Consider the following 27,149-nt stretch of genomic DNA (forward strand, 5'->3'; position numbering starts at 1 on the left):
TCTAAATCCCCAGAACTTGCTGACCCTACATCCCCAGTATTACGGGTTAACAGTAAAACCTCATACGACCCAATGTGTCTGGCGCTGTACACTCCGGAAGTAAGACTACTAGCTGCATTCCTGCTTCAAATGAAATCAACTCCACATCCGTGCCCCAGCTCACTCCTCTATCCGGAGTCTCCAGGATACAAACTTGCCCGGGCAAGAACCGCCTCCACTGCGGACTCCAGGGCGGGCGCCGCAAGCACCTGCCGCGCGCCAATCACAGGCCTGCGCGCAGGGGCGCAAGCGCCTCGGCCCTGGGCGGGGCCTCGTTGCTTACCATTCTCCGCCGCCCTGTCGGCCTCTCGCCGCCCTGATTGGCGCTCCTGGAATGACGTAGACGGCCGCCTAGTCCTATGGTGGCGGAGCCGGCCGGCCTGCCGGGTTTGGCGGAAGTGGTGTGGGCGAGGTGTCCCGCAGTGCGGAGAAGCCTCGCGCCGGAGGGTGCTGGGCACGCGAGCTGCGCTGGGGCCATCACTTCCCCTCCCTCCGGGCGCCCGGAAGATGACCCGCTTCGCGCTGACCGTTGTGCGGCAGTGAGTATTGCTGTCGCAGGGTGCCCTTGTCGCCTTCTCGTCAGGGAGTTGTTGAGGAGTGGGTGAAGAGACCGTTGACCTGTCACCCCTCTTCCCTGCTTGCTCGCCCTTCGGAGGGTTGGACCCCTCTTCCCCCGGCGCCCCTGAGCCGGGAAGGCGGGTCGTAAATATCTGGAGTCCGGCGTTACAGATGAGCACGCTGAGGTCCGGAGGAGTAAATGGCCGAGGTTCGCAGCCACTTGGCGGAGTTAAAGCTGAAAAAAGCCAGCCTTGGCTCCGTACTTCGTGCGCCGCTGGTTGCCCCCCCCCCCCCCCAGCGGATCCTAAAGAGTTTGCGGGATAGCTCGTCCCAGGCAGGTATTGGCTGCCTTCCGCCGCTGTGCCTCTCCGTCTGTGCTGCACCCCCGCCCCTCGCTTGCCAGGGCAGCCGCAGGCGTGGACCTGAGATTTAGTTCTTCCCTCCCGAGATCACACTGCTGGCGGTGGCGGAGGGCCTCCACCCTCGTCTCTGCAACCCGCATCACCCCGAACAAATATTTTTATCATAACATTCCACGGTGGAGCTGAAGGCTGCTACGTCTTCATGTCTCTTATCTTTTTTCCTTCGTAACGCTTATTTGCCGACTGTTAATGGAAGTGCAGTGCAGGGTGGTTAAGACCACAGATTTTCCAAGCAGGATAGACCTGGGTTAGAATCCGGGCTCTGGGGGCGCCTGGGTGGCGCAGTCGGTTAAGCGTCCGACTTTAGCCAGGTCACGATCTCGCGGTCTGTGAGTTCGAACCCCGCGTCGGGCTCTGGGCTGATGGCTCAGAGCCTGGAGCCTGTTTCCGATTCTGTTACTCCCTCTCTCTCTGCCCCTCCCTCGTTCATGCTCTGTCTCTCTCTGTCCCCAAAATAAATAAACGTTGAAAAAAAAAAAAAACTTAAAAAAAAAAAAAAAAAAGAATCCGGGCTCTGGTTAGGAGGAACCTTGTAACCGCGGCTTCCGTTAACGTAATCTTTACGACCGTCAGTGTGCTAATACATAAAATGGGGATAGTGAAAATACCTGCCTCACTAGTGTGAGGCAGAGTGTATAGTGCAACGGAGGGGAAGAAATGTGTCTCAAGAACTAAATAACTTCTAATTCTGTAAGAGCATCTGTAATAAAAATGTAGTCAGTCCTCAGGATGTATGTATAATTTTATCAGACCCGCATTTTGAATATGTGCTAGGTGCCCGTGGACTGGATTATACAGGTAAATAAGATACCGTTTTTGACTTCCAGAGTTCACAAGGAACAGTAATAGGACTTAACCTTGTCGAGCTGACTTTAATTGGTATCTTTTTTTTTTTTTTTTGTCCTGTTCTTCCTTTATGGGAGGATAATCTTAGGAATCATCAGAATTATCCCTGTAAGACTCACAGGATTTTGATGACTAAACTAGAAATTGAGTTCCTCTCTGTCTCTTCCCCACCCTTCCATTTTATAGACTGCTTTATGACCATTTGATGACCTACTTAAGGTCATGTATAGCTCATTGGTAGCAGAGCAGGAAGTAGAGCCCTTCTTTTTCCAGTGTTTGAGCACCTTATGGATGCCTGAACTCAGCCAGTACTGTGTCTGACATATAATTGAAGTTCACAAGTCGCAGGAAATCTGGATTGAACCATCCCTTGATAGTAAGGTGATTTCTATTTAGATTCTTATGGACAGTAGTTACATGAATTTGGATTTTGTCTCCATGCTTCTTAAAAAAGGGCTTGGTTTAAAAAACTGATTCCTTATAGAAATCCTTTGAGGAATCAATTTAAAAGTAAGTATACATTATTATGTGCCAGGCACTGTTGTAATTAAGTTCTGACAGTGCAGTGAGGTGAGGACTGCTTCTCAGTTTGCAGGTGAGGAAACAGATGCAGAAGTCCTGTAACTTGCTTGAAGTCACGTGGCTGGTGGGGTGGTGGAATTGAAGCAAAGGAGCTTGACTCTACAGTAGGCCCATCCCATCCTCTTAATCACTGTCCTCTCTGCCTCCTTTTTTATTGAGTTAAAACCTAGTGTTTGTAGATTGCTTGAATATCACCAGCCATTTTAGTGGCCACTTTTTATTTCTGCTAATATAATTGTGAAGAGTGTTAAGAATAGTTTGCTTTGTTCTGTTTTATTCATGGGAAAGTGGAGTTAAAGTGTTGAAATAATTGATAGGGTTATGGTGAGCTGCCTTTCCTGCCTGGATCATCCCTCTTTCCTCTTCCAAATTCTCCAAGCTAAGAATTAATGACGCTTTCAGGAAACGAAACGATTGCAAACTTGATTAATAATCACCATAGTTAAATATAATGAATCCACAGGATTGGGTCATTTAGCATAATATTGGGAATAGCACTTGACTTTTCTATTATCTGATTCTGTATAACTAAGATAGTCCAGTGCTTTGAAACTGATAGCATGATCGGTATTTTTAAAGAGATGAATAATTTTAGTGAACAGTGCCTCTTCAGGTAATTCCAGAAAGCTTTTAAAATGCAGTTTCTATAAGTTCAACCAAATCCTTTATGAATCTTATGCTGTAACTACCTGTGCGTTTATCTTCGACATACTTGTGCTCACAAGTATCATTTTGGAATAGAATATCCAAGATTGCAAATTTCAAGTCTTTTAGTATTAGTAAACTATAACTTCTGATTTTCTAGTCCAGCATTGTTGAAAACCCCAATATATGTAGATTGGGAATTCCATCACCTACATAACCCATTGAAGGCCCCAGTTCCTTGAAATATTATTTGTGTCTGTTGGCAATTAGTTGCCTGGAAAACCATCCCATTTCACTTCCATTTTTAACTAGCTCTTAAAACAAAAAATTTTACAAACCTCATTTAATTCGCTTTTAATGACCTAAAGACGATAAATTAGTAAAGTTAATGATAGCAAAACTGACTTGCTTTTCTTATGCTACCTCTATTGGCAGTTACTTTTTTGTTCAATGCCAATAATTGTTCTGGTCATAAATAAAGCAAGCAAAGTAAGTGTTAGGGCACCCGTGAATTTTTATAAAGATACATGTTAGTTGTTATGTTACTGTGATACTTGTTTTCTGAGAATAGGATTGATCAATTGGGAGAGGATTTACAACTAGGACTGACATATAAATAAAAATATATCATGAGTTGGGTGTGTTACGTCCCCCACCCCCACCCGGACCATCTAGTGACGGTTTCCATGTTACTAGCCCTCGAAATCTTCTATATTTTTGAGTGAATTAATTGGTAGAGAGGAATTAAGATAAAGCTGTATTCTTTTTTTTTTTAAATTTTTTTTAATGTTTATTTATTTTCGAGACAGGGAGAGACAGAGCATGAACAGGGGAGGGGCAGAGAGAGAGGGAGACACAGAATCTGAAACAGGCTCCAGGCTCTAAGCTGTCAGCCCAGGGCCCGACGCGGAGCTTGAACTCACGGACCGCGAGATCATGACCTGAGCCGAAGTCGGACGCTTAACCGACTGAGCCACCCAGGTGCCCCTAAAGCTGTATTCTTGATTAAATATCAGGTGAGGCTTTGCATTTCCAAGTACACTGAAGCGTATCTATTTTGAAAACATGCCCCAAATCTGTACTAATTTCCCATGATTTGCCTTGGTCTTGTGGCAAACAGTACTCATCTATTGAATTTGAATTCTTTAAAAGAATATGATCGGGAAATTTAGCTTTCTAAATGACCTCTAAAGAAATGCCATAGAATATAAATGAGAACTAACAAAATAAAATCTTTTAAAGTGAAGAATAGTGTAATAACCTACAAAATGAATGATGCATATTTGTGGGACCTATAAATGGCTGGTCATAAGACTTAACTTCTTGGCATAAGCATTTGGATTCTTGCAGAGTCGGGTGTTCTGTTTTGGAAATGGATCACACTGGAGATTTTGAAAATGAGTAGTGTTATTCCTGACTCTTTCAAAATATATTCCTCTGACCTTTCAGCTCCTTCCACCTTCTCTGCCACTATCACAAGCCACACTTTGGTTAAGGGAAGTAGATTAATAGTAAAACTATTTTAGCCACCTAATTTTCTTTCCCACTCCCAAAACAAACTTTAAACAGTTGCCTTAAGGATTTATACAAACCTCTTGATAAAGCTGATAGCTGTAAAACTAAATATTTATGAAAGTTTTGGGGAAAAAATTCTCTTTCTGGATTCCTGCTCTGCCTGCTTCAGATTCTGTGTCTCCCTCTCTCTCTCTCTCCCCATTTCTCTGCACCTCCCCTGCTTGTGCTGTCCCTCTCTCTCTTTCTCTCAAAAATAAACAAACAATTTTTTTTAAACGGCAGTTTCTCTATCATCACCATGGATACTTTATCTGTCTGAATGGTAGAGATTAATACCCTCTTTCACATCCATTGTGTATGATTCCGAATGTATTTTGGAGTAAAGGACATATTTTATTAATATTAACCACAATGATAACAATGGCAGATCAGTGGTAAATAGTTATGAAAATCTTCATATATTTGTCATACTTTTTTTTAAAGTTACATCCACATGTTTAGAAATCAGAACAATTCTTAATGTATCTTTCCGGTGTTTGTGTGCACATGTGCACGCAGGTCTGAATGTTTATTTTCCACCTTTCTAAAAAGCATTCTTTTTAGATTATTCTGCACTTTGCTTTTGCTCTTTAATATATTTTGGTAATTTTTCCAAACCTTTCCATAAATCATTCTCTTTTTTAGGGGACACAATTACCTAGTATTCCACTATGTATATATATGCCACCATTTATTTAATGTAACCAGTTCTCTGTTAGTGGATATTTAGGTTATTTACCAGCTTTTGCTACTAGAAAAAATATTGTGGCAGATACTGTTTTAAATAAGGTTGAATGCAAGTATTCCCAGTATTATGGTTGCTGTATTAAAGGGCAAACGGATTTATTATTTTGATTGATATTTCCAGATGACCTTCCATTGGCAGAGTACACACACTGAGGTTCTGTTCTTTCCCTGGGTTTTCTCTAGGCAATGAGTATGTTAGGGCAAGGCAACCTCTGGCTGTGCCTTTAAGGAGCTGGAACCTGGTTAGACACACATCTAAAAAGATTAATTAGCATATGGGTGGTAACTGACAGTACTGGGGGGGGGGGGTGGGAAATGGGAGTGTAGCCTGGGTGTGTTTAAACGGGATAGGTTAGTGGGGAATGGTGCCTGGGAGGGAATGCTTCCTCAGGGAGCAGGCTGTTTGTCTGTGTTGGGTCTGGAAGAGTGAGAACATACTGGTCAGGTCCAGTGGTCTCTGTTTTCATAAGCTCTCCAGGGGATTCAGATACACTCTCAAGTTTGAGAAACACTGTTCTAGGCAGAGGTTGGCAGACAACTATTTTTGTAAATGAGGGACAAGGTTCCAGGCAGAGGCCCGGGTTTGTGATTCTGACTCTTAAGATTTGGTGGAGTTCCTTTCTAGACTGTGTAAATCAATCCATGTGAAGGCTTTTTTTTTTTTTTTTAAACTAGTGCTTTGTTTAAAACAAAGCAGGGGTGATGAGCCTGAGCCTGAGCCTTCACAGTAATCAGGGAAATATAGTCAGATAAAACTGAGATGAACTGTTCTGTGCCAAATTGGCACAAATGGGAAACTCTGACATTACTGAATGTTGGAGAGGATGTGGAACACTGCTGGGGGTTGTAAATTGCTGTGACCACTTCGCTATTGTCTGATAAATCTAAATGTTTGCATACTCTGTGGCTTAGCAATTCTAGTGCTAGGCCTAGATCACTAGGTATGGCTTTGCAAACTTTTAATTAAGGGATAGGAAATAGCTTAGGCTTTACAAGCCATGCACTCTGTCTGGACCGCTCAGTTCCATTATTATAGTGTGAAAGTGGCCATAAACAACATGTAAACAAATGGGTATGATTGTATTCCAGTACAACTCTACCAAGATCGTGTGCCGGTCTTTGAGTAGTTCTCAAACATGAATGTGCATCAGAATCACTTGGTGGGTTTATTAAAACAGACGAACTGGGCCACAACCTCTGAGCTTCTGATTTGGGAGTCTGAAGTGGGGCCTGAGAATTTGCATTTCCAAAAGGCCCCAGGCAGTGTCAGTGATGCTGGTTCAGAGGCCCCACTTTGCCACCCACTGCCCTAGAGAATCTGATGTGCTCTATACAAACATGTTTATTCACAGCAGCTTAGCTCCAAACTGGAAACAATGTAAATATATCAACAATATAAATAACACTGGGAAATTCTGGAGTATTACACAGTAATGAGAGTGTAAGAGTATGCCACCGGTCACAACAGTGGTGTATCTCCCAAACAATGTTGAGGAATGGTAGCAACACAGGACTGCATACAGCAAGAAGCAACTCATTATAAAGTTCAACAACAGGCAAGCTAATCCTATGCTGTACTTGGATGGGAAAGCTATGAAGAAAGGCAAAGCAAATGAGCATCTAAATAAATGCCAGGTAGTGGATCCACTGGGGGTGGGAGGACATTGTGGTTGGAAAGAGACCCGCTCTAGGCGGCTGGTAGTGGTGATCTGTTAACTTGGGTGGGGTCACCAGGGTGTTGACTTTATGGTATATTATTTGTTTACATTGTTTATTTCACGATTTTTACAAGATTTTAAATGCATTATGTTGAATCTTCGATTTGTGTATAGCTCTGTCCAAAAATGACCTATAAACAGAACTATTGAGTGCTTACTAAAAGCTGAACAGTGTTTAAACACTTTATCTATATTCATTCAATTACCCCAAGAGTCCTGTGAAATGGGGGCTGTTATCATCCCCGTTTTACAAAGAACAGAGGCACTCAAACTTAACCAAGTTCCTAAGAATATAGCCAAAGCAGTTTTTGTTCTTCAGGCTGCTACGTGGCAGTGAAATTTACTTCAAAGGATTTTCATCTCCCCTTGACATAGAAATATATCAATATGAGCTGTAGACATTTGGTACCAAATGAGGAAACAACTTGATCCAAAGAAACCTATTTACTATTTTTACCCACCCTTCCAGTTCTGTGTCCAGTGTCTACACAGAACAAGCCAACTCCTTTTTCCCCCGGGGCAGCCACCAGTCTTTCCCATCTCTGTTTTCCAGTGCCTAGCACTGTACTTAGCACATAAAAAGAGCTCAAAGAATTTTGAACTCAGTTCTTGATAGCTTTTCAGGTATTTGATTGCTTTTACTGTTGTCTGGTCTCGTCCAGATAGCACATCCCCGTCCCCTTCCACTTTGTGTTCCCTCCAGCCTCAGTTGATGGTTATTTTGTGACAAAGTTTCCAGTCCTTCACTCTTAACAGTTGCTTTGAAATTGGTTTGGTTTTTTAATTCTTAAAAGCATAGTACCCCAACCTCAGTTTTTAGTGTCCTCTCCGAGATAGTTGTCAGCATTACAAAAAGGAACAGGTGGAGATCTAGGAACCGGAAGAAGCCAGGGCCTCTGAAAGGTTGTCCACTTCTTTCCCACCACATTCGGGTTCCTTTGCACTTGCTCCTTCAATCCAGCAACAAACCAACTCTCCTGGTTTCCTCCTGCTGCTTGTGAAAGGAGTTTTAGTTAACATTTATTTTAACAAGATTATTTAATGAAAATTATGTATACATATTAATAGAATATTCTACTTACAATTATGATTGATTCATGATTTATACATTTTAATTTGGGTCAGTATGAAATTCTTAGCCCAAATCAACTAAGTACATTAGAGTGGATGCTTGTAAATATCAATTTAGAACAAATTTTATGTTTATAGGTTAGATTGTGAAGTATGCTACAAGGTTCATATGCTCCCTTTGTGAATATCATTACCTTTCATTGATGATTTTTTTTTTCTGATTTCAAAAATAACCTATTTGGTAATAAAGGTTTTTTCCCCCTCTCTCTATTTTAGTGGAGAAACAAGATTTAACAAGGAGAAAATAATTCAAGGTTAGTATACTTTATTTTAGCTGTCTCCTCTAGTGTTAATGTGATATGTAAGCAAATCAGAGTTGGTGGGGGAGGGGGGCCTGGGGAGAGCTCTGTATTGTGAGCAGTATTAAAGAATTAAAGCATCATAGTTACAGAAATAGGATCAGAGCAGATGGTAACTAGGAGGAATAAGTTTCTTAAGGGAACTGGATGTAAAGAACCGGATTCCAGGTTGCTTATGGGTAGCTTCAAAGTGGCCCAGTCAGCTGATTAAAGAGTTATGTTGGGTCTAGTGGTCTTAAAATGTAACTGCTGTGATTTAAAATGATTTCATATTTGGAAACATGAAGTTTGCTGGCTAGTTAATGGTATTTTTCTGCTTAAGGTGGTTATATTATTTTTAGTAGTAACAAAGAAGAGGTTTTAAAAAGCGAATTCCTGTTCTCATACAGGATTGCTGCTTTATTCCGAACAGATTCTTCCTCCCTTGTTCTGCTAATTTGGGTTCAGATCTTAATCTCCCTGTGATCCAGCAAGTCTCGCGTGTATATCTTGGGTGAACTCTCAGTCAGACGTACTATTTCTGTGCGGTGATTACAAAAGCATTTCATTTTATTTTTTTGGTTAGGGACATCTGGAGTTTGCAGAAACTGATTTTCATACCCAGTGTGCCTGACTCCCGCTTCTGAAAACTAGTCTGATAATTAAATGAACCTTTGTTTTCTGGTGACACGTGCCCCACCCAAATTCGCCTTTGGATTTAACACCTGGTTCTTTAGTACTTGTGTCATTTCATTCCACGCTGACTATGGAGCCGGAATTAAAGTGTTTGTGGTCACACCTGTTTCCACATTTGTGTTCTTTTCCTAACTTTGTCAGTTAAATGCTTAGTTCTTTAAGTTACAGCATTCAAGACATGTATTTCCAAGTACAATTTTTGTTGCATACCTACAGTTTTGATAATGTAGTAATTTTGTAAGTATCGGCATCAGGTGTCTTAAATTGCCTTCGGTGATCCATGAATTATTTAGAACTATCTTTTAAATTTCCAAATGGCTAAGCTTTTTTTTTTTTTGTTCATCTTTTTTGGTTGACTTCCAATTATATTTTGTATTCTTTCTGACAAGATGGTTTATTTGATATCTCTTTGAAATCAGTGAACATGGTCACTGTTTATAAATCTACCATTCTATGCTTGACAAAAATCTGTATTTTCTAATTGTTGGGTTTGGAGTTAGGTGTCAAATAAGCAACCTCTGTTTTATTGTTCAAATCTTGTGTGCTTTGCTAATTTTGTCAATTTACAGATTTGCCTGCATGACCTAAATATGATTTTATGGTTGAGATGTGGAATATCCCACTGTGATGGCCAATTTATCCTTTAATACCAGAAATTCTATCAATTTGTGCTTTATGTGTTCTGCTCCTGTATAGTTACAGACTATTTTATTAGGTACATACAGGTTTAAAAATCATTCTGTTTTCCAGTGAATTAGATCATTGATTATTTATAGTAATCCTCACAATCGTTTTGTCATAAAGTCCTGCATTTCTGAGTATAATATAGCTTCTCCAGCTGTTTGGGGGTTGGAATTTGCCTGGTATATATTTTTCCATTGCTTTCCTTTTAACCTTTCTGTGCTGCCTTAAGTGTTACTTCATAGATACTACATAGTTGATTTTCCTCTTCCTCTTCCTCCTTCCCCTCTCTCAACCCCCACCTATTCTTTCAATGGTTACCTTTAAATTTTTACCATTCATATCTAATGAAGTATAATATCTATACCTCTTTTCCCCCCCAAATACAAAGAACTTGTATGATTATCGCTTAGTATCTTAGTCCTATCCTTTTTTAACCACATGACATAGGTATTATTTAATTTGTTATTTAGATAATGTTTGTTTAGATTTACATATATATTTACCAGTTTCTCTCATAGTTTCTTTTGCATCTCAGACCTGCATTCCTGAAGTATCTTCTTTAAAAGGTCCCATGGTGCGGGGTGCCTGGGTGGCGCAGTCGGTTAAGTGTCCGGTTAAGTGTCCGACTTCAGCCAGGTCACGATCTCGCGGTCCGTGAGTTCGAGCCCTGTGTCAGGCTCTGGGCTGATGGCTCAGAGCCTGGAGCCTGTTTCCGATTCTGTGTCTCCCTCTCTCTCTGCCCCTCCCCCGTTCATGCTCTGTCTCTGTCCCCCCAAAAAAATAAACGTTGAAAAAAATAAATAAATAAATAAAAGGTCCCATGGTGCAGATTGGTTGGTGGTAAAGAGAGTTTTAATTGTTTCCATTCCAGACAATTTTATTTTAATTCTATTCAACCTTTTTTAGCCTAGACAGTTTAGACTGACAGAACTCCTAGCACTTGGGAGATATTAGTGTGCTGGTTTTTTTTGGCTTCCATTGCTCCTGTTAAGAAGTCTTCTCTCAGCCAAATCATGTTCCATGGTAGGCAATCTGTCTCTCTCTGTAACTGCTTTTAAAATCTTTTATTTGATTTTGGTATTCTGCAGTTTCTTATACCTAGGGGGGATTTTTTTTTTTTCCCCTTTTAATTTATCCTGCTTGGTGTTTTCTTCATCTGTAGATTTATATCTTCTGTCATTTCTGGGAAATTCTCAGCCATTATCTCATCATATTTTTTCTCCTTCATTTTCTTCTTTCTGGAGTTCCAGTCAGAAATATGTTAAGGAATATCATTCTCTCCTTCGTGTCTCTAATATATCTGAGATGTGTTTCATCTCCTTTATCTGTGCTGCATCTGGGGTAAAAACCTGAGCCCTATCTTTGAGTTCATTAAGCCTTTCTGTTACTGAATCTCCTTTCATCCACTGAAGGATTGTTTCCCTCCTCAGCAATTCTATTTTTCATTATTGGAAGATCTGTCTGATTCTTTGAGAAAGCGGTCTGGTTGTTTTGGATGGCTTCTTGTTACTTGCTTATTTTTGTTACTCTGTCTTTATGTTTTAGTCACAGTTTATAGTCTTTATATGCTGATTTCAATGTCTAAAGTATTAATTATTCTGAATCTGTTATTTGTTGTTTCTGGTGACTTTTGTTCATGGAGGATTGTTTTCTTGTATGTTAAGTCATTGGCTGAATTATTAAATTTTTTTTTAACATTTATTTATTTATTTTTGAGAGAGACAGATCACGAGTGGGGGAGGGGCAGAGAGAGAGGGGGGACACAGAATCCGAAGCAGGATTCAGGCTCAGAACTGTCAGCACAGAGCCCAATGAGAGACTTGAACTCATGGACCTGGAGATCATGACTTGAGCCAAAGTCAGATGCTTAACCCAGGCACCTCCATTGGCTGAATTATTATTAAGTATAAATTAGTAGAAAACTTCTTAGCCTTTGTTAAGTCAGATTTGCTCTGAAGAGAATTTGCATTTGATTTTACTACGGACCTGAAACTATACTAGCTTCCTTATAGGATCTCTGGCATCCAGGAATGTGGAGTTTCAGTTCTCCTACCTCGCTGTTCCATGTAGCAGTCTCCCTCCCCCAAACACTCCCTTGCTTGTGCTGATTACCAAGTCATCTCTGTTTTCTAATGTTTATATTTAGCTTTCAACTCAGAGTATTTTGGTTGCTTTGCATCTCCTCTTGGAGAGTTTCCTTATATCCTGAGGGGGGGGGGGGCGCACGCACACACAGCGCACCTATTTGGTTCTTTTGTTATGGGAGGACCCTTGAGAGTGTTTAATCAGCCTTTCTCCTGGAAATGGAGGTTCCAACCTTTTTTTTAAAGGGAAGAAGGAAGAGAGGGAATAATACAATATTGGACATTTGGGCAATGGAGATTAAGAAAGGAAACTTTTTAGGTTATGATCCTACCATTCAAATGAAGCACCTGCATGGAGAACATAAGATTAGAGCCAGCATTAATAAGATACAGGTAACGAAGGGGTGGGCAGACACACACAAGAGAGGGGAGAGCTGGAGACAACTGAATTCTCATCATCTTATTCCCATTAGGCAGACATTCTTTTGGGAAACATTTGAATACCTGAGTCTTTATAGGATTATAGCTTAAATTTACTTGTTTCCAGTTCTCTGAAAAGTTATGTAGAAAAATAACCAAGGAAATATATTTTTTTAATGTTTATTTATTTATTTTGAGAGGGAGAGAGCAAGTGCAAGCAGGGGAGGGGCAGAGAGAAAGGGAGAGAGAGAATCTTAGCGCAGGGCTCAGTGTCATGAACCATGAGATCATGACCGGAACCGAAATCAAGTGTCTGAGGCCTAACTGACTGAGCCATGCACTTGCCCCTCCAAAGAAATATTTTAAATAAAGTGTAGATAAATTATATTCTCTTACATGTGATTTTATTTGCATCCCTTATGTATATATAGTTGAATGTTATTGTTCCTTCTCTTACTATTACAGGACAAGGAGTAGACGAGCCTCTTTCGGAAACTGGATTTAAACAAGCAGCTGCTGCTGGCATATTTCTTAATAATGTGAAATTTACTCATGTTTTCTCCAGTGACCTCACAAGGACAAGGCAGGTAAGTTCTACAGTCAAGGTTTAGACTGATGAGTCAAGAGTATCAACAGTCATAACCTTGAAAACTGCTACCAGAACCGTAGGAAATTAAATCACATGCAGATAACACCCCCAATCCTCTCCTTCCCCCACCAACAGAACTTCTTTCTTTTCATTTTACTTTTGTACTTTATTTTGATTTAGTAATTTTATTTTTATTTTTTTAAATGTTTTTATTTATTTTTGAGAGAGAGAGAGAGACAGAGCCTGAGTGGGGGAGGGGAAGAGAGAGGGGGAGACACAGAATCTAAAGCAGGCTCCAGGCCCTGAGCTGTCAGCTGTCAGGGCTCGAGCTCACGAACCGTGAGATCATGACCTCAGCTGAAGTTGGATGCTTAACCGACTGAGCACCCAGGTGCCCCTTGGTAATTTTTAAATTAGAGTAGCGTGGGAAAAATACCTAATGAAATATCTTTAAAAAGACAAAGAAGGTTTATGAGAGAGCCAGCAGGAACACCAGGTAGGAGAATTTAACTCACAAAGACATCAAATAGTAGAATCCAGACATGGTTAAAAAAGAACTATGTTACTGTAGAGAAATAAATGACACGTTTGAAATATCTTTAGGGATCAGAGTACTATAAAAATGACCCCGGGGAATTAAAAAGGAACCAAATAAATATCTAAAAACTCAATGGAAGGGGACTTTGTGTCAACCATGAGGGAATAACAGGGTTAGGATATAGTCTTCCTGCAAAAGCAACTAGAGAAACAGGGCAAAATTTGTGAAACAACTGTTTATAGACATTGGACTTCAGATAGTGTGGGCCTGTGGTCCCCAAATGAAGTGAGACAAGTAACATCAACCCTTGGATTGTCCTGGTGTTCCACCTGAAGTAATTTCCCAATGCTGGCAGGAAAGGCCAGATAGAGCTAGTGGTCTCAGGGAGTTGAGGAGACAAAGCTTGGAATTTGGGGAGGTTAAATAAAGATCATGGGGCAGAGTGCTGGAAGAGGGAGCAACACAGAGAAAGAACTCTAGAAGTATGTATAGGAAGCCCCTTACATTGTTGGTAGATTACAGTCTGCACATGCGTAGGTGAAACCTCATGAGGCCAGGAGAGAACAATCCCTGGGGAACCAGAAGCCCGACAATTTCAAGTGTTCACACAGGTTGGGAATCATTTGTGTTCCTTCCACCCAAAGTGGAGAGACTTTGTTAAGTACATCAAGCATACAGTGGACACTTCAGAAAGATCACACCTTAATAGTGAAGCTGGGATGCCTGGCTGGCTCAGTCAGTAGAGCATGCAACTCTTGATTTCCAGGTTGTGAGTTCAAGCCCCATGTTGGGCATTGAGCTTTCTTAAACAATGAATTAATTAATTAATGGGGTGCCTGGGAGGCTCAGTCAGTTAAACATCTGACTCTTGACTTTGGCTCAGGTCATGATCTCATAGTCATGGGATTGAACCCTGATTGGGTTCCGTGCTGAGTGTGGGGCCTGCTTAGAATTCTCTCTCTGGCCCTCTGTGGTTCACGCTCTCTGTGTCTCTCTCAAAATAAATTAATAAACATTAAAAATAAAACAGTGAAGCTCATCTGTGCTCAAGGAACATAATGAGGAAAGAAGTAGAAGAAATAAAAAATCAAATTCATCTTCTAGAGATCAAAAATAACAGTATTCTGAAATGAAAATTACATAGTAGGGGATTATTAGCAGGTTAGACACTGTAGAAGAGCAGTGAACATGAAGTTACAGAAACAGAACATTCCAAAATTAAGGAAGAAAGAAGACTAAAAAAAGGAAAAAAGGAGTCTCAATTGAGGGGTCTAAAATTGACCCACACCTACATGGCCAGGTTGTTTTTGTTGTTGTGGGTTTTGGTTTTTTTTCCTCTCAATTGTTTTTTGTCAGTTGGTCTTATTAAGTCCTCTCTTTATTTTATTATTATTTTTTAAAAATGAGTTTGGCTAGGGGCGCCTGGGTGGCGCAGTCGGTTAAGCGTCCGACTTCAGCCAGGTCACGATCTCGCGGTCCGTGAGTTCGAGCCCCGCGTCGGGCTCTGGGCTGATGGCTCAGAGCCTGGAGCCTGCTTCCGATTCTGTGTCTCCCTCTCTCTCTGCCCCTCCCCCGTTCATGCTCTGTCTCTCTCTGTCTCAAAAATAAATAAACGTTAAAAAAAAATTTAAAAAAAAAATGAGTTTGGCTAAAGGTTTATCAGTTTTGTTGATTTTTTAAAGAATCAGCTCTTGGTTTTATTGATCTGTTTTATTCTCTCATTTTTTTTCAGTTTCTGTTTTATTTATTTCCCCTCTTTATTATAACTTTCTTCCTTCTGCTGTTTTTAAGCTCCTGGTGGTTCTTTTTGAGCTCTTTTAGGTGTAAGTTTAGTGGTTTATTTGAGATTTTTCTTGCTTGAGGTAGGTTTGTATTGCTATAAACTTCCCTCTTAGAACAGCTTTTGCTGCATCCCAAAGATGTTGGACCATTGTGTTTCATTTTAATTTGTCTCCATGTATTTTTTAGTTTCCTCTTTGATTTTTTGTTGTTGTTGTTGTTGACTCATTCATTATTTAATAGCATGTAATTCAACTTCCATATATTTGTGTTCTTCTCAGATTTTTTCTCGTGGTTGATTTTTAGTTTCATACTGTTGTGGTCAGAAAAGATGCTTGGTAGGACTTTGATCTTTTTGAATTTTTGAGACTTGTTTAGTGATGTAATATGTGATCTGTTCTGGAGAATGTTCCATGTGCACTTGAAAAGGATGTGTGTTCTGTTCTTTTAGGATGAAATGTTGTTTCTGTATTGGTACACCCACCTGGTCCAGTGTGTCATTCAAAGCCACTGTTTCCTTGTTAATTTTTTTTTCAGATGATCTGTCCATTGATGTAAGTGGGGTGTTGAAGTACCCTACTATTATTGTATTACTATCGATTACTTCATGTTTGTTATAAACTGCTTTATGTATTTGGCTACTCCCATGTGGGGTGCATAAATATTTATAATAGTTGTATCTTCTTGTTGGATTATCCCCTTTATTATGTAGTGTCCTTCTTTGTCTCTTGTTACAGTTTTTGTTTCAAAGTCTGTTTTGTCCAATATAAGTATTGAAACCCCAGCTTTCTTTTGACATGCATTTGCATGATAAATGTTTCTCTATTGCCTCACTTTCAGTGTGCATGTGTCTTTAGGTCTGAAAGGAGTCAGACCTCCATTATGCTTGATGACCATTAATGAGACCATTATGCTTGATGGTGTCCCTGAGTTCCCTAAATCTATTCTCATTTTGCATAATTTTTTTTATCTTTCACCTACTCAGGTTGATTATTTTCCATTACTCTGTCTTCAGGTCACTGATTTCGTTCTTCTGCTTTCTCTAGCCTATTTATTCCATCTAGTGTATTTTAAATTTCATTTCTTGTGTTCTTCATCTTGGATTGGTTCTTTTTTATCTCTGTTAAGGGTCTCATTGATGTCCTCCACTCTTTTCTCAAGCTCAGTGAGTATCTTTATGAACATTACTTTAAATTCTCTACCAGGCATATTACTTATCTCCATTTTGTTTTGATCTCTTGCTGTGATTATGTCTTGTTCTTTCATTTGGGACATATTTCTGACTCTTCATTTGTGTGTAACTCGTGTCTGTTTCTGTGTATTAGGAAAGTCAGCTGTGTCTCTTGCTCTCGAAGGTAGTGGCCTTGTGAAGAAGAGGTCTTGTAGTGCCCTGCAGTGCAGTGTCCCCTGTTTACTAGAACCTGACACTGCAGGGGTGTCTACTATGTGTGCTATGTGCACCTGGCTGTTATGGCTGAGCCGGTCCAGTCATCTGCAGAGGTTCTCTTTGTTGTGGGCAGGGTTTGGTCGGTCCCTTTATCGCTAGTGGGCCAGTTTGGGGCTGCCTTGGGCCTGAGTTGAGTCAGACCAGGCATTTTCCAGAGGTGTGGTAGCACCAAACTGCAGGGCACTTTCCCTGTGTTGTCCCCTGAGAAGCTTTTATTGGTGGACAGGACCTGCGGTCAGACTAGTTGTCTGCCTCCAGCCCACTGCCAGGGCCACAGTCTGGTGGGGGGGTGGGGGGGCGTGGGGGTGGTGGTGCTGGTGGTATTTTCTCTCTCCCTAGGGCCAGAGTCACTTTGGAGTGGTGCTGGCCACTGTAGGAGCTACTTGCACACTGCCAGGCTTGTGGCAGTGCCCTGGATGGGCTCGGGCCAGGAGTGTATTGGAGGGGGTGAATCTGCAAGGTGCTGGGGGGTGGGTGGCAGTGTTAGCAAGTTAGATAGTGAATGTCTGCCACACTGGTTCTCACAGCTGGCCATGTGTGTACTCTGTGGGGCAGGGGAGGGAAATGTTGCATGCCAGCTTCTTTCTTCCTGAGGGAGTATCCCTGTGACTGCTGTGCCTCTGGACAAGTTCTGAGATTAGTAAATAACTTTCTCTCCTGTATACCCCAGGCAGTTTTCAAACTGCTGCTTCTATGCTGTATCTTGGGCTGTTGGTTGTGCTGTCTCTTTAAGAGTTTGGGCTCTACGTCCTCTGTCCTCCAGGCTCTCCCAGAGCCACACCCCCTGGTTTTTAAAATTCCAAGTTTTAAGTCCGGCTGATTCTAAGAACTCAGAAAATTCAACCCCTCTAGTTTTCAAAGCCAAATGTAATGGGGATTTGTCTTCCCCACATGGGCTTACTGTTGTGTGTTTCTCTTCCTTTTCCAGTCCTTCCGCTCCCTCCCTCCTGCGCATGGCTGGCCCATGGGTCTGTTTAATTCCCCATTGTGTCTTTGCCCTTCCTACCCTCTTCATTGTGGCCTCTTATCTACCTTTACTTGTGGCATTTGTTCTGCCAGTCTTTGGGTCATTTTCTGGGTTATTTATACTGATGTGAATGTTATCTAGTAGTACTCCTGGGAGGAAGTGAATTTAGGGTCCTCCTACTCCATCATCTTCCCTGGAAGTCAGAATCTTTTTTTGTCAATTGGGTTTTGACAGAGGTGCCAAGGTAATACAGCACTTGACAGGGATTCTTTTCAATAAAAGCTGTTGAAACAATGGACTATCCATATAGAAAAACATGAACTTTGACCTTTACTGCATATAACACACAAAAATTAACTTACACTTGATCTCAGCACAAATCTAAAAGCTAAATCTATATATCTTCTATAAGAAAACACAAGAGAAAAATCTTTATAAAGGTTCTTAGTGCAAGGATCTTATTTTATATATAATATATATGTATCTGACAAATCTATCTAGATAAATACGTATATAGCCATATTTATAATTTTTTTTCAGCTTAGTGATAACACTTTAAAATGAGCAAAAGATTTGAATTTGACCAGGCACTTCACAAAGAAGAGAATATGGAAGGTCAATAAGCAGATTGAAAGATGTGTAGCATAATTGATCTTGACAGAAATGCAAATTAAAACCATAGTGAGATTGTATTACATGAACGTTTGAAAATGCACAAGAATGTGGAACAACTAGGACTCCTACTTTGCTCGTGAGAATGTAAAGTGGAACAACTACTTTGGAAAACAGTGAAACTTTAGTATACACTAATCATATGATCCAGCAATCTCGGTCCTAAGAATTTATCCAAGAGAAATAACATATGTTTACACAAAGACTTGTACACATAATTAACAGCTTTGTTCATAATAGCTTTGTTCATTTGAACAGCTTCTGTTCAAAGAGCAGAATCACCCGTGTTCATCAGTAGGTGAATGGATAAATGAGCTGTGATACATTCATGGTGTGGAATACAGCTCAGCAACAACGTGAGGAGGAGTGGAGGAGTCTCAAAAACATGCTGAACAAAAGAAGCCAGGCACAAAGAGTACATATTGTATGGTTCCGTTTATATGAGACTCCAGAAGGGATAAATTTAATCTTCAGTTATGTAGAGCAGGTCCATGGTTGTCAGGGGCCAGGAGTGAGAGGGATTGACTAGAAAGGACACAAAGGAATCTTTTAGAGTGATAGAATTCTTCCATGTCTTGATTTTGGTGGTACGTAGATAGTCGTATACATTTTTCCAAACTCCATGAACTGTACACTTAGCAATAGGTATGTTTTTTTGTTGTAAATTATACCTCAATGAAATTGATTTAAAAACACAGAACAAGTTGATGAACCAAAAATGAAAACCTCAGTGGATTTACTAAATTACAGATTAAACATAGTTGAAATGATCATTAGCTCATAGGTAAATGTAAAATAATAACTGAAATGTAGCACAATGTGATAAATAGATTAAACATTTGAGAGTTTAAAAAAAATGAAGAACATGATATGAGGTCTGGTGTCTTTCAGAAGGAGATGTTAGAATGAGAAAGGGGTCAGAGAAGTCACAGTTGATAATTTTACAGAACTTTTGAAAGATAACACATTATCAGATCCAAAAAGTGTGACAAATCCCAGTGGAGATAAATAAAAAGAAAGCCATATCTACACTTACAATAACAAAATTGCAAAGTCCAAAGATTAAGGACAAACGTCATCCACTAATGTCCAGTATTAGACTATCAACAAATTTGTCAGTATCAGTAATAATTTTTTTTAATGCACTGAAGAGATAATAAAGACTAACCTAGAGTTTTGTACCCAGGAAAACATTTTCTAGGGTGTAAGTGAAATGAACACATTTCAGACAAACAGGCTGTAAAGGAACTTTCAAAGGATAATTGAAGAAGGAAAATAATTCCAGAAGGGAAGTCTGAGTTTCAGAAAAGATGGGTGAGCAAAGATATTGGTAAAAGTAAGGGTAAATGTAAACATACAGTGACAATATAGAACCATAATGATGATAATGTTTAATTTGTGGGGAGAGGGTTAAAAAACAAGTCAGATTATGGACTTAAATTATTTCTAGTTTTGCAAATACAGTGTTTCTTGTTAATCAAAAATAACCAGGCACACCAGGAGAGAAGGAAACATGAACAAAAATGAGCCCAAACAAAAGATGACAGAAACAAGCCTCAGGACTTATTTGATAGCTGGTTACCAGACACGGACTTTAAAATAACTATTGAATGCACAGATTAAATAATGACATATGGAATTACAACAGAGAACTGGAAATTATGCACAAGAGCTAAGTGTGAATTCTAGAACTGAAAATGTAACTGAAATTAAGACTCAATAGATGGGTTTCACAGCAGTGTAGCAATACCTGAATGGAGAATTAATGAACCGGAACCTTTTCTGTAAAGGGCCAAATAGTAAGTTTTTTTAAGTTTTATGGGCTGTATGGTCTCTGTCACAACTGTTCAACTCTGCTGTTGTACTGTGAAAGCAGCCACAAACAATACATAAATAGCTGTGTTCTAATAAATCTTCATTTATGACAACAAGCCGTGGTCTAGATTTGGGCTCTAATTTGCTGACCTGCAAACTAGAAGATCGGTCACAAGGAAATACCCAGAGCTGTGTGAAGAGAGGCAACTTTCACAAAGGAAAATTATTTCTAGTTCTTTTTTTATATACTATGATGTATTTTGACATTTTGGCTAGAATGACTCTTTTTGTGAGAAAAGAAACCATTGTCTTTCCATTTTCAGACTGTGCATGGGATATTGGAGAAGAGCAAAGTTTGCAAAGATATGACAGTAAAGTATGATTCAAGGCTTCGAGAAAGAGTAAGTAACGTACTTACATATTGTTCTTCACAATAAGTCATCAGTAAACCAGCTCAGTTTATCAGACGCATTCCTGATAGGGATGTGGAATCAGCTAACATGTTAAGAACCTGCTATGTGTCAGTGGCTGTTACAGACTCTCACTGATAGTATCATATTTAATTATTAAATTCCCAAATTATAAAAGCAAGGTCTCCTCATAAGAACTAGTACAGAAGAGTGTGAGGTAAAGTGCAAAGTTCTCTTCTTGGCCTCCCCATCCTACTTCCCAATTTTAAGCTTGAATAGACTGTCTTATGTCCATTTTATATACCAGAAATGAAACTTGCTGAGACAGTGACTTAGCTAAAGCCACATCTCAATTTCAGATTTGAGCTTGTCCTCCCAGAGCAGTAATTTTGCTCTTCACTATGGGCCCATGAGCTGGCTAATGTCCCCATCAGCCCTGTGATTTCTTTTGTACCTGGTTAGATGTGTCGATGGCTAGGGCATCTTTGAGAATTGCTTTTCATAATTTGCCTGTGTTCTCTGTTTTTGTCCAAAATACATACCAGAGTCCCCGCAGAGGTGCTGCTTGGAAAGGCTCACTCTGTGCCTGAGAACTAGTGCTCCAGTGTTAACACAAGCATTACAAGTTCAGTGGAACACTGGACGAGGCCTGCGATCGCACAAGGAGACGGTCTCCTTGTCCGGGCCATTCTTCTGTGTGCTCTCTCCCTGAATCACTGCATCCTTTCCTGTGATTTCAGTTGATTTCCAAATATATATTTTTAGCTTAGATCTCTTGCCTGAGCTCACATATCAAACTGCCTACTTTTGATGTCTGTGTGCGTGCCCCACATCTACTTCTAGCTCAGTGGAGCACACCATCTTTTCTCCACGTAGCTCCTGCTTTACCCAGTCACTCAAACTACACATTCTTGACTTCCTTGCTTCCCACTTGCACGTCCTACCATCATCTTGTCAATTTGGCCACTGTGTAATAGTTCTTGAATCGTTCATCCCTCTGCAAACCCACTGCTGCCATCCTACTGTATTCAGTGTCCCCTGTCACCTGGATCACCTGGAACAGTGGTTCTCCTGTCTTCTGCCTTGCTCTCGCTTTCTGATCTAATCTCCACACTGCAGCCAGAGTAATCTTTGGAAAACTTGGTTGCTGCATTCCTGTATAAAACAATTCACTGTTTCTCTTTTACCTTCGGAGCCCATCCAAGCTCCAGCCTGGCTGTCAGCATAGTGTAGGATATGATCTGTTTTCTCCATCTGCCTTCTCCTTCCTTGTGCTTACTGCCCAGCCTTAGTAGTATTAGTGAGCATTTGCACCGTGCCCACCACACTCTGGCAAGGGTCTCAGAACTGCAGGTTTGTTAATCTTCACAATACCCCTAAGATTTAAAACCTCATTTTTACAGTTGCAGAAACCAAGGCACACAGAGGTCAAGTCCATGGTCATAGAGCTAATGATTTTTAATGTTCTCCTTTATAAAAGAGGTTGTTCCAGTTATAATTAAAGATAGAAGAATTGAACTTGAGTGGCACCTGGGTGGCTCAGTCAGTTAAGCGTCTGACTGTTGATTTTGGCTCGGGTCATGATCTCATGGTTCATGAGTTCAAGCCCCGCATTGGGCTCTGTACTGGCAGTGCAGAGCCTGCTTGGGATTCTCTCTCCCTCTCTCTCTGCCCCTCCCCTGCTTGTACTCTCTCTCTCTCTCAAAATAAATAAATACACTTAAAGAAAAAGAATTTGAACTTAAGAATTGGAAGAGCACCTGACAAATGTGCAAATGCTCCTATAAATAACATTTAATTAATTGTTGAACTTCTGTCTGGTGGTGGTAGAATTTTGAGGCATCATCAGTATAAACCATAAATAATGATTTATCTTTAAATATTTTATTCTGTAAGCAATCTGTTATCAATCTGTTATCATTGTGTATTCTGTAAGCAAACTAAAAGTGAGAATAGTTTGGGAAAAAATACAGCTAAAATTTCTACCATGCCAAATATGGTGAACATTTTGGTATGTGTGCTCTTGGCTTTTTTCATGTTTGTCAGTCTGTCTATCTGTCTGGTTGTGTATGTATTTTTCTAAGTGTACCCCTTCTATATGTTGGTTTTTAACTGGATTTTCTCCCTGTGTTTATCAGTGCCCAAACACGCATATGGATACGACCGCCTGATTAGTGACTGTATTATTCCCGTAAATGGATGTTGCGTGGCTGCCACTACTGGTGCACACCTAGGTTGTGACTCGATTTTCCACTGGTGTAAATAATGTTAAAATAAACATCTTTTTGTAGTTGAGTCTTTATACACATGCCTAATAGATTTCCTACAGATGAAATTGTTGAGGGTGTACTTTTTGAAAAGCCTGTTACACACACTGCTGAATTTCCTTCCAGAAAAGCTGTGCCAGTTTGTACTTCCACGAATGATAAGGGAGAGTTTTTCCTCACATAAACAGTAGCTATTGGTAGTCTGTTTGGTCTTCCAATTTAATAGCTTCCGAAAGGTGCCATTTTAATTTTCACATTATGGATTCCTGAGGAGTTTCTTGGCCGTTTGTATTTCGTTTGTGACTTCTGTGTCCTTTGCTATGGCTCATTCTTTATGAATCTAAAAAGTTAATGACCTTTGAAATCACACAGATCGGGGTTTGAATTTCAAATTTGCTGATTATTAGATATAAGAATATAGGCTAGTTGCTTAAGTTCTCTGAAATTCTGCTCTCCCATTCATAAATATGGTGATGAAAATGCCCATCTCAGAGTGCTATTATTAGGACCAGATGAGACGGCATGTGAGGTGGCTGACTTGGTTGCTGCATACATTAGTCTCTGGTCCTGGAATCTGCAGATCTATTTGTCCAATAAAGCCACACTGTCTAGTTGAGTGTGTTGTTCCCTATAACACATCTAGACACAGTGTCTAGTTCAAGGTGTCAACTGTATTTTCTAGGGTTCACGGCCCTCTACTGAGTATATTCTCATTATTGGTTTAAAAGATAGAATGAAGTCAGTGAAAGGAAGCCAGGCTTCTTGCCAGAATGATTATTCCAAGTTTGTCATAAGCATGTATTTACTTGTTGTATTGCAAATTGATTTGAGGCACTTTTGTCTGTTGGACCATTGCAGAAATACGGGGTTGCAGAAGGCAGGGCACTAAGTGAGCTAAGGGCCATGGCCAAAGCAGCTGGGGAAGAATGCCCTGTGTTTACACCACCTGGAGGAGAGACATTAGACCAGGTACGTAGCCCTGGGGCAGGTTGTCACGTGCATGAACCTCCCAAGGTCAGAGTACCTAATACTGAGTTTGTTTTATAAATGAGATGTTTCTAAATCTCAGCTGAGTGGTTTGAAAGTTGTTTGGTTCATAAACCAGTTCTGTATGGTGTGTTTATTTTTCCTTTTTAAGCTGTCTTTCTTATTTATTAAGTTGGCAGTCATTGCCAATAATGGATTTAAAGGATGTGTGTTAAGGTGATACTTGAAGAAAACTCTTTGAATATGAAGCAGTAACTCCCGCAGTGGGACTAGCAGGAAGGAGGTGAGTGCAGTGCCGTTCAGTGAGAGCGGCAGGCAAAGTAATTGCGGTCTCAAAATCTTCAGTGCTCCCTAAGTGACATCATCACTGTGCTTGAATTTCTTTGAAGTGTCCTGCTTTTAAACTGCAATATTGGTGATCCCCACCCCCCACCACCACCATTTTTTATTTTCATAATTTTCTCCTAAAGACTTTCTGTTTAGTAAAGGCAAGAAGAGCTTTTGTCCTTGTCTTGGTTGCTCTAGGTGCCCTTTCCTAGGCACGCTCTTTTATGGGCTTCTTTTTACTTGTAAATTTCCCTAATTAGATTGTAAGTGCTCTCTCTGAAGGAAAGAATTAGAAATGGTATTTTACTCATCTTTGCCCCTAGATGTGCTTCCATAGTTCCAGACATACCTGGGCATTTACTACTGATTGAATGCATAGAAACAGAATTTCATCTGCTTATGTAGTACTTACATTGACATATTAGAAAATCCAGTCAGTTATGTTTTATGTGTATGTTTTAGACTGTCATTAGTGGCACTTTATTTTAATTTGTATTTTCTTTTCTTGTAGGTAAAAATGCGTGGAAAAGACTTTTTTGATATTCTTTGTCAGCTGATTCTGCAGGAGGCAGGTGAAAATGAACAGTTTTCCCGAGGAGCTCCAAGCAACTGTCTGGAAACTTCTCTGGCAGAGATATTTCCCTTAGGAAAAAACTGTCCCTCTGAATCTAATTCAGACAGCAGTGCTCCAGGATTAGTCGCCAGTGTCTTAGTTGTGAGTCATGGCGCTTACATGAAAAGCCTGTTTAATTATTTTCTGACTGACCTTAAGTGTTCCTTACCCACAAGTCTGAACAAATCCGAATTTATGTCAGTCAGTCCCAATACAGGGATTAGTCTCTTTATCATAAACTTTGAGAAGGGACAAGAAGGGAAGCCAACAGTTCAGTGTGTTTGCATGTACCTACAGGATCATCTCAGTGGAATGACTGAAACTTGCTAAATTTAAGTCTACATCAAAATCGAGCAGTTTTGAACCTCTGAGGGAGTGCCTTTGGCTTTATTTCCATCCTCTGCTAGTGCTGATTTGGAAACCGTTAAAAAGCTATGACCGCAGGTTATGAAGTTTGACTGGAATCGTGGCCACAGAGAACACTAAGGGAAGAAACCATTTAGGACTGACTTATTTTGTCTTGAGCACAGTCGTCATTTTCCAAAGTAATTTTACCACCCTGTTCAGTTACGTCTCTGGATTGTTTATGCATCAACCAATTCGGTATTGCAAATTGAGGTATTAATGACCTTGTTACTATGGTTTTTTGTTTTTGTTTTATGTTGATTTTTTTGATATCTGAAAAAATCTAGCCTGTTTTGTTGGCTCTTGGTAAGATACTGTATGTTTTTTACTATCTCGTTCACTGCTTGAAAGAAGGAACTATTTATAATTCCCACTGCATATTTATAGTGAGAACACACTGTATTTTAAGTCTTTAAATTAAAAATTCTTAACCACCCTCAGTTTATATAAAGCAGAATGACACTAAAATTTTTAATCTAGAAATCAGCTGTTGGAATTTTTTACCCTGGAGGGTATGAAACGCGGATGAATAAAGATTATGATTGCAGATTGGTCTGGTGAGGAAGAATTTAAAACATCATTTGACTAAGACACATTAAAGAAGGAATCTGAGCAAAAGAAGATAGAAGAACAGCCTTTTCTTATCTAACTTACAGGCTGAAGAATTTAGTTTGAGGAAGGCTCTGAAGAACGTACATGGTTACTAGTGTCGTACACAGTAACCTCAGAAGGAAAAGACTCTTCCTTGGAAAGAATGTTGCTCTTGCTCTGATAACCACAATTGTGGGTTTTTGTGTAAGGTACAGTTGCCTCTTTTTTCCACCAGAGGGCACTGGAGAAGCGGGAGTTTATTTAACTGAATTTTGTACATAAGATTGGCCCCTCAAAAGTCCTTACCTAAATTGAAGTGTTTTACACTTTTTTTTTTAAGTTATCATGCTCATGAATGCTGTGATTCTAAACTTACAAGAGTATTAATAGTCAAGTTTGTCAGTTAAGGCTAAAATCACATATAGTCAAAATTCACCTTGGAGAGCACTTAAGTCTCTCGTCAGGATCCAGTGTTAGAGTGTTCTCAGCATGCCCACCCCTGCCCCTTGCCTGCAAGAGAGCATGTGGTTGAGCACTAGAGGGAGTACTCCACAAGGGAAAACATGGGAAGGGAATTAAAAAGGACGAGCAATAGTAAATGTCCACATTCTCACCATCCAGAAGTAGTAACTACCCTCTTCTTCCGTTTTTTTTAAAGAAGTAACGCACTGAGATGTAAGTGAAATTCTTTAACCAGTTCCCTCAGTGCCCCCTTGTACCTTGCAGAGGCCACCACCGCAATGCGACTGTGTATGTGCATCCATTCTTTACGTTTTTACCCACGATCGTAAGGAAATGGTGTTGCCTCAGAGTTTTTTAAAATGTACATAAATGTCACCAGTCTGTATTCTGTATTTTCACTTACTATATCATGGGGTTCTATCTATGTTGGTATGTGTGGATCCACTTATTATCACTGTATTCTATTAAATAAATGTGGCACATGCTCATTTTGCCTCCTACGAGTAGACATTTGGGTGTGTTCACTATGTCCTTCTAGAAACAGCCTTCTGCATCTCTCTTTGCACTGTCATAAAAAATGGTGCGTCTCCAATTTGACAAGAGTCAAATGGGTTTTCACAATAGCTGTCCTGATTTTCAGTCTTACTGGCAATACTCGAAAGTTCCTATTTTCCTCATTTCTGTTAGCACTTGATACTGTCTAGTGAAATCCTGTGACTCTGATGAGTGAAGAGTATAATGTCACTGTTTTAATGAGCTTTTGTGTGATTGCTGATGACTCTGGGTGTTTTTTCTTGTGTGTATTGACAGGATCCCCACACTAATGAATCACTGGTATATATATGTTCTTTGCTTGGTTTCTTTGTTGGACAATTT

General features: G+C 40.1%; 1 protein-coding gene across 1 annotated transcript; it reads left to right on the plus strand.

Annotated features, from left to right (window-relative positions):
• The first annotated feature begins 376 nt into the window (after positions 1-376).
• Positions 377-26,773, plus strand: TIGAR (TP53 induced glycolysis regulatory phosphatase). Its single transcript, XM_043562470.1, has 6 exons — positions 377-578; positions 8,459-8,496; positions 12,870-12,991; positions 20,535-20,612; positions 23,747-23,857; positions 24,714-26,773. The coding sequence occupies exons 1-6, from the start codon at positions 547-549 to the stop codon at positions 25,143-25,145; spliced, it is 813 nt and encodes a 270-aa protein (XP_043418405.1). The 5' UTR covers positions 377-546; the 3' UTR covers positions 25,146-26,773.
• Positions 26,774-27,149: the final 376 nt, after the last annotated feature.

This window comes from Prionailurus bengalensis, chromosome B4 (assembly GCF_016509475.1).
Source record: "Prionailurus bengalensis isolate Pbe53 chromosome B4, Fcat_Pben_1.1_paternal_pri, whole genome shotgun sequence".
In the NCBI taxonomy this organism is placed as follows: domain Eukaryota; kingdom Metazoa; phylum Chordata; class Mammalia; order Carnivora; family Felidae; genus Prionailurus; species Prionailurus bengalensis.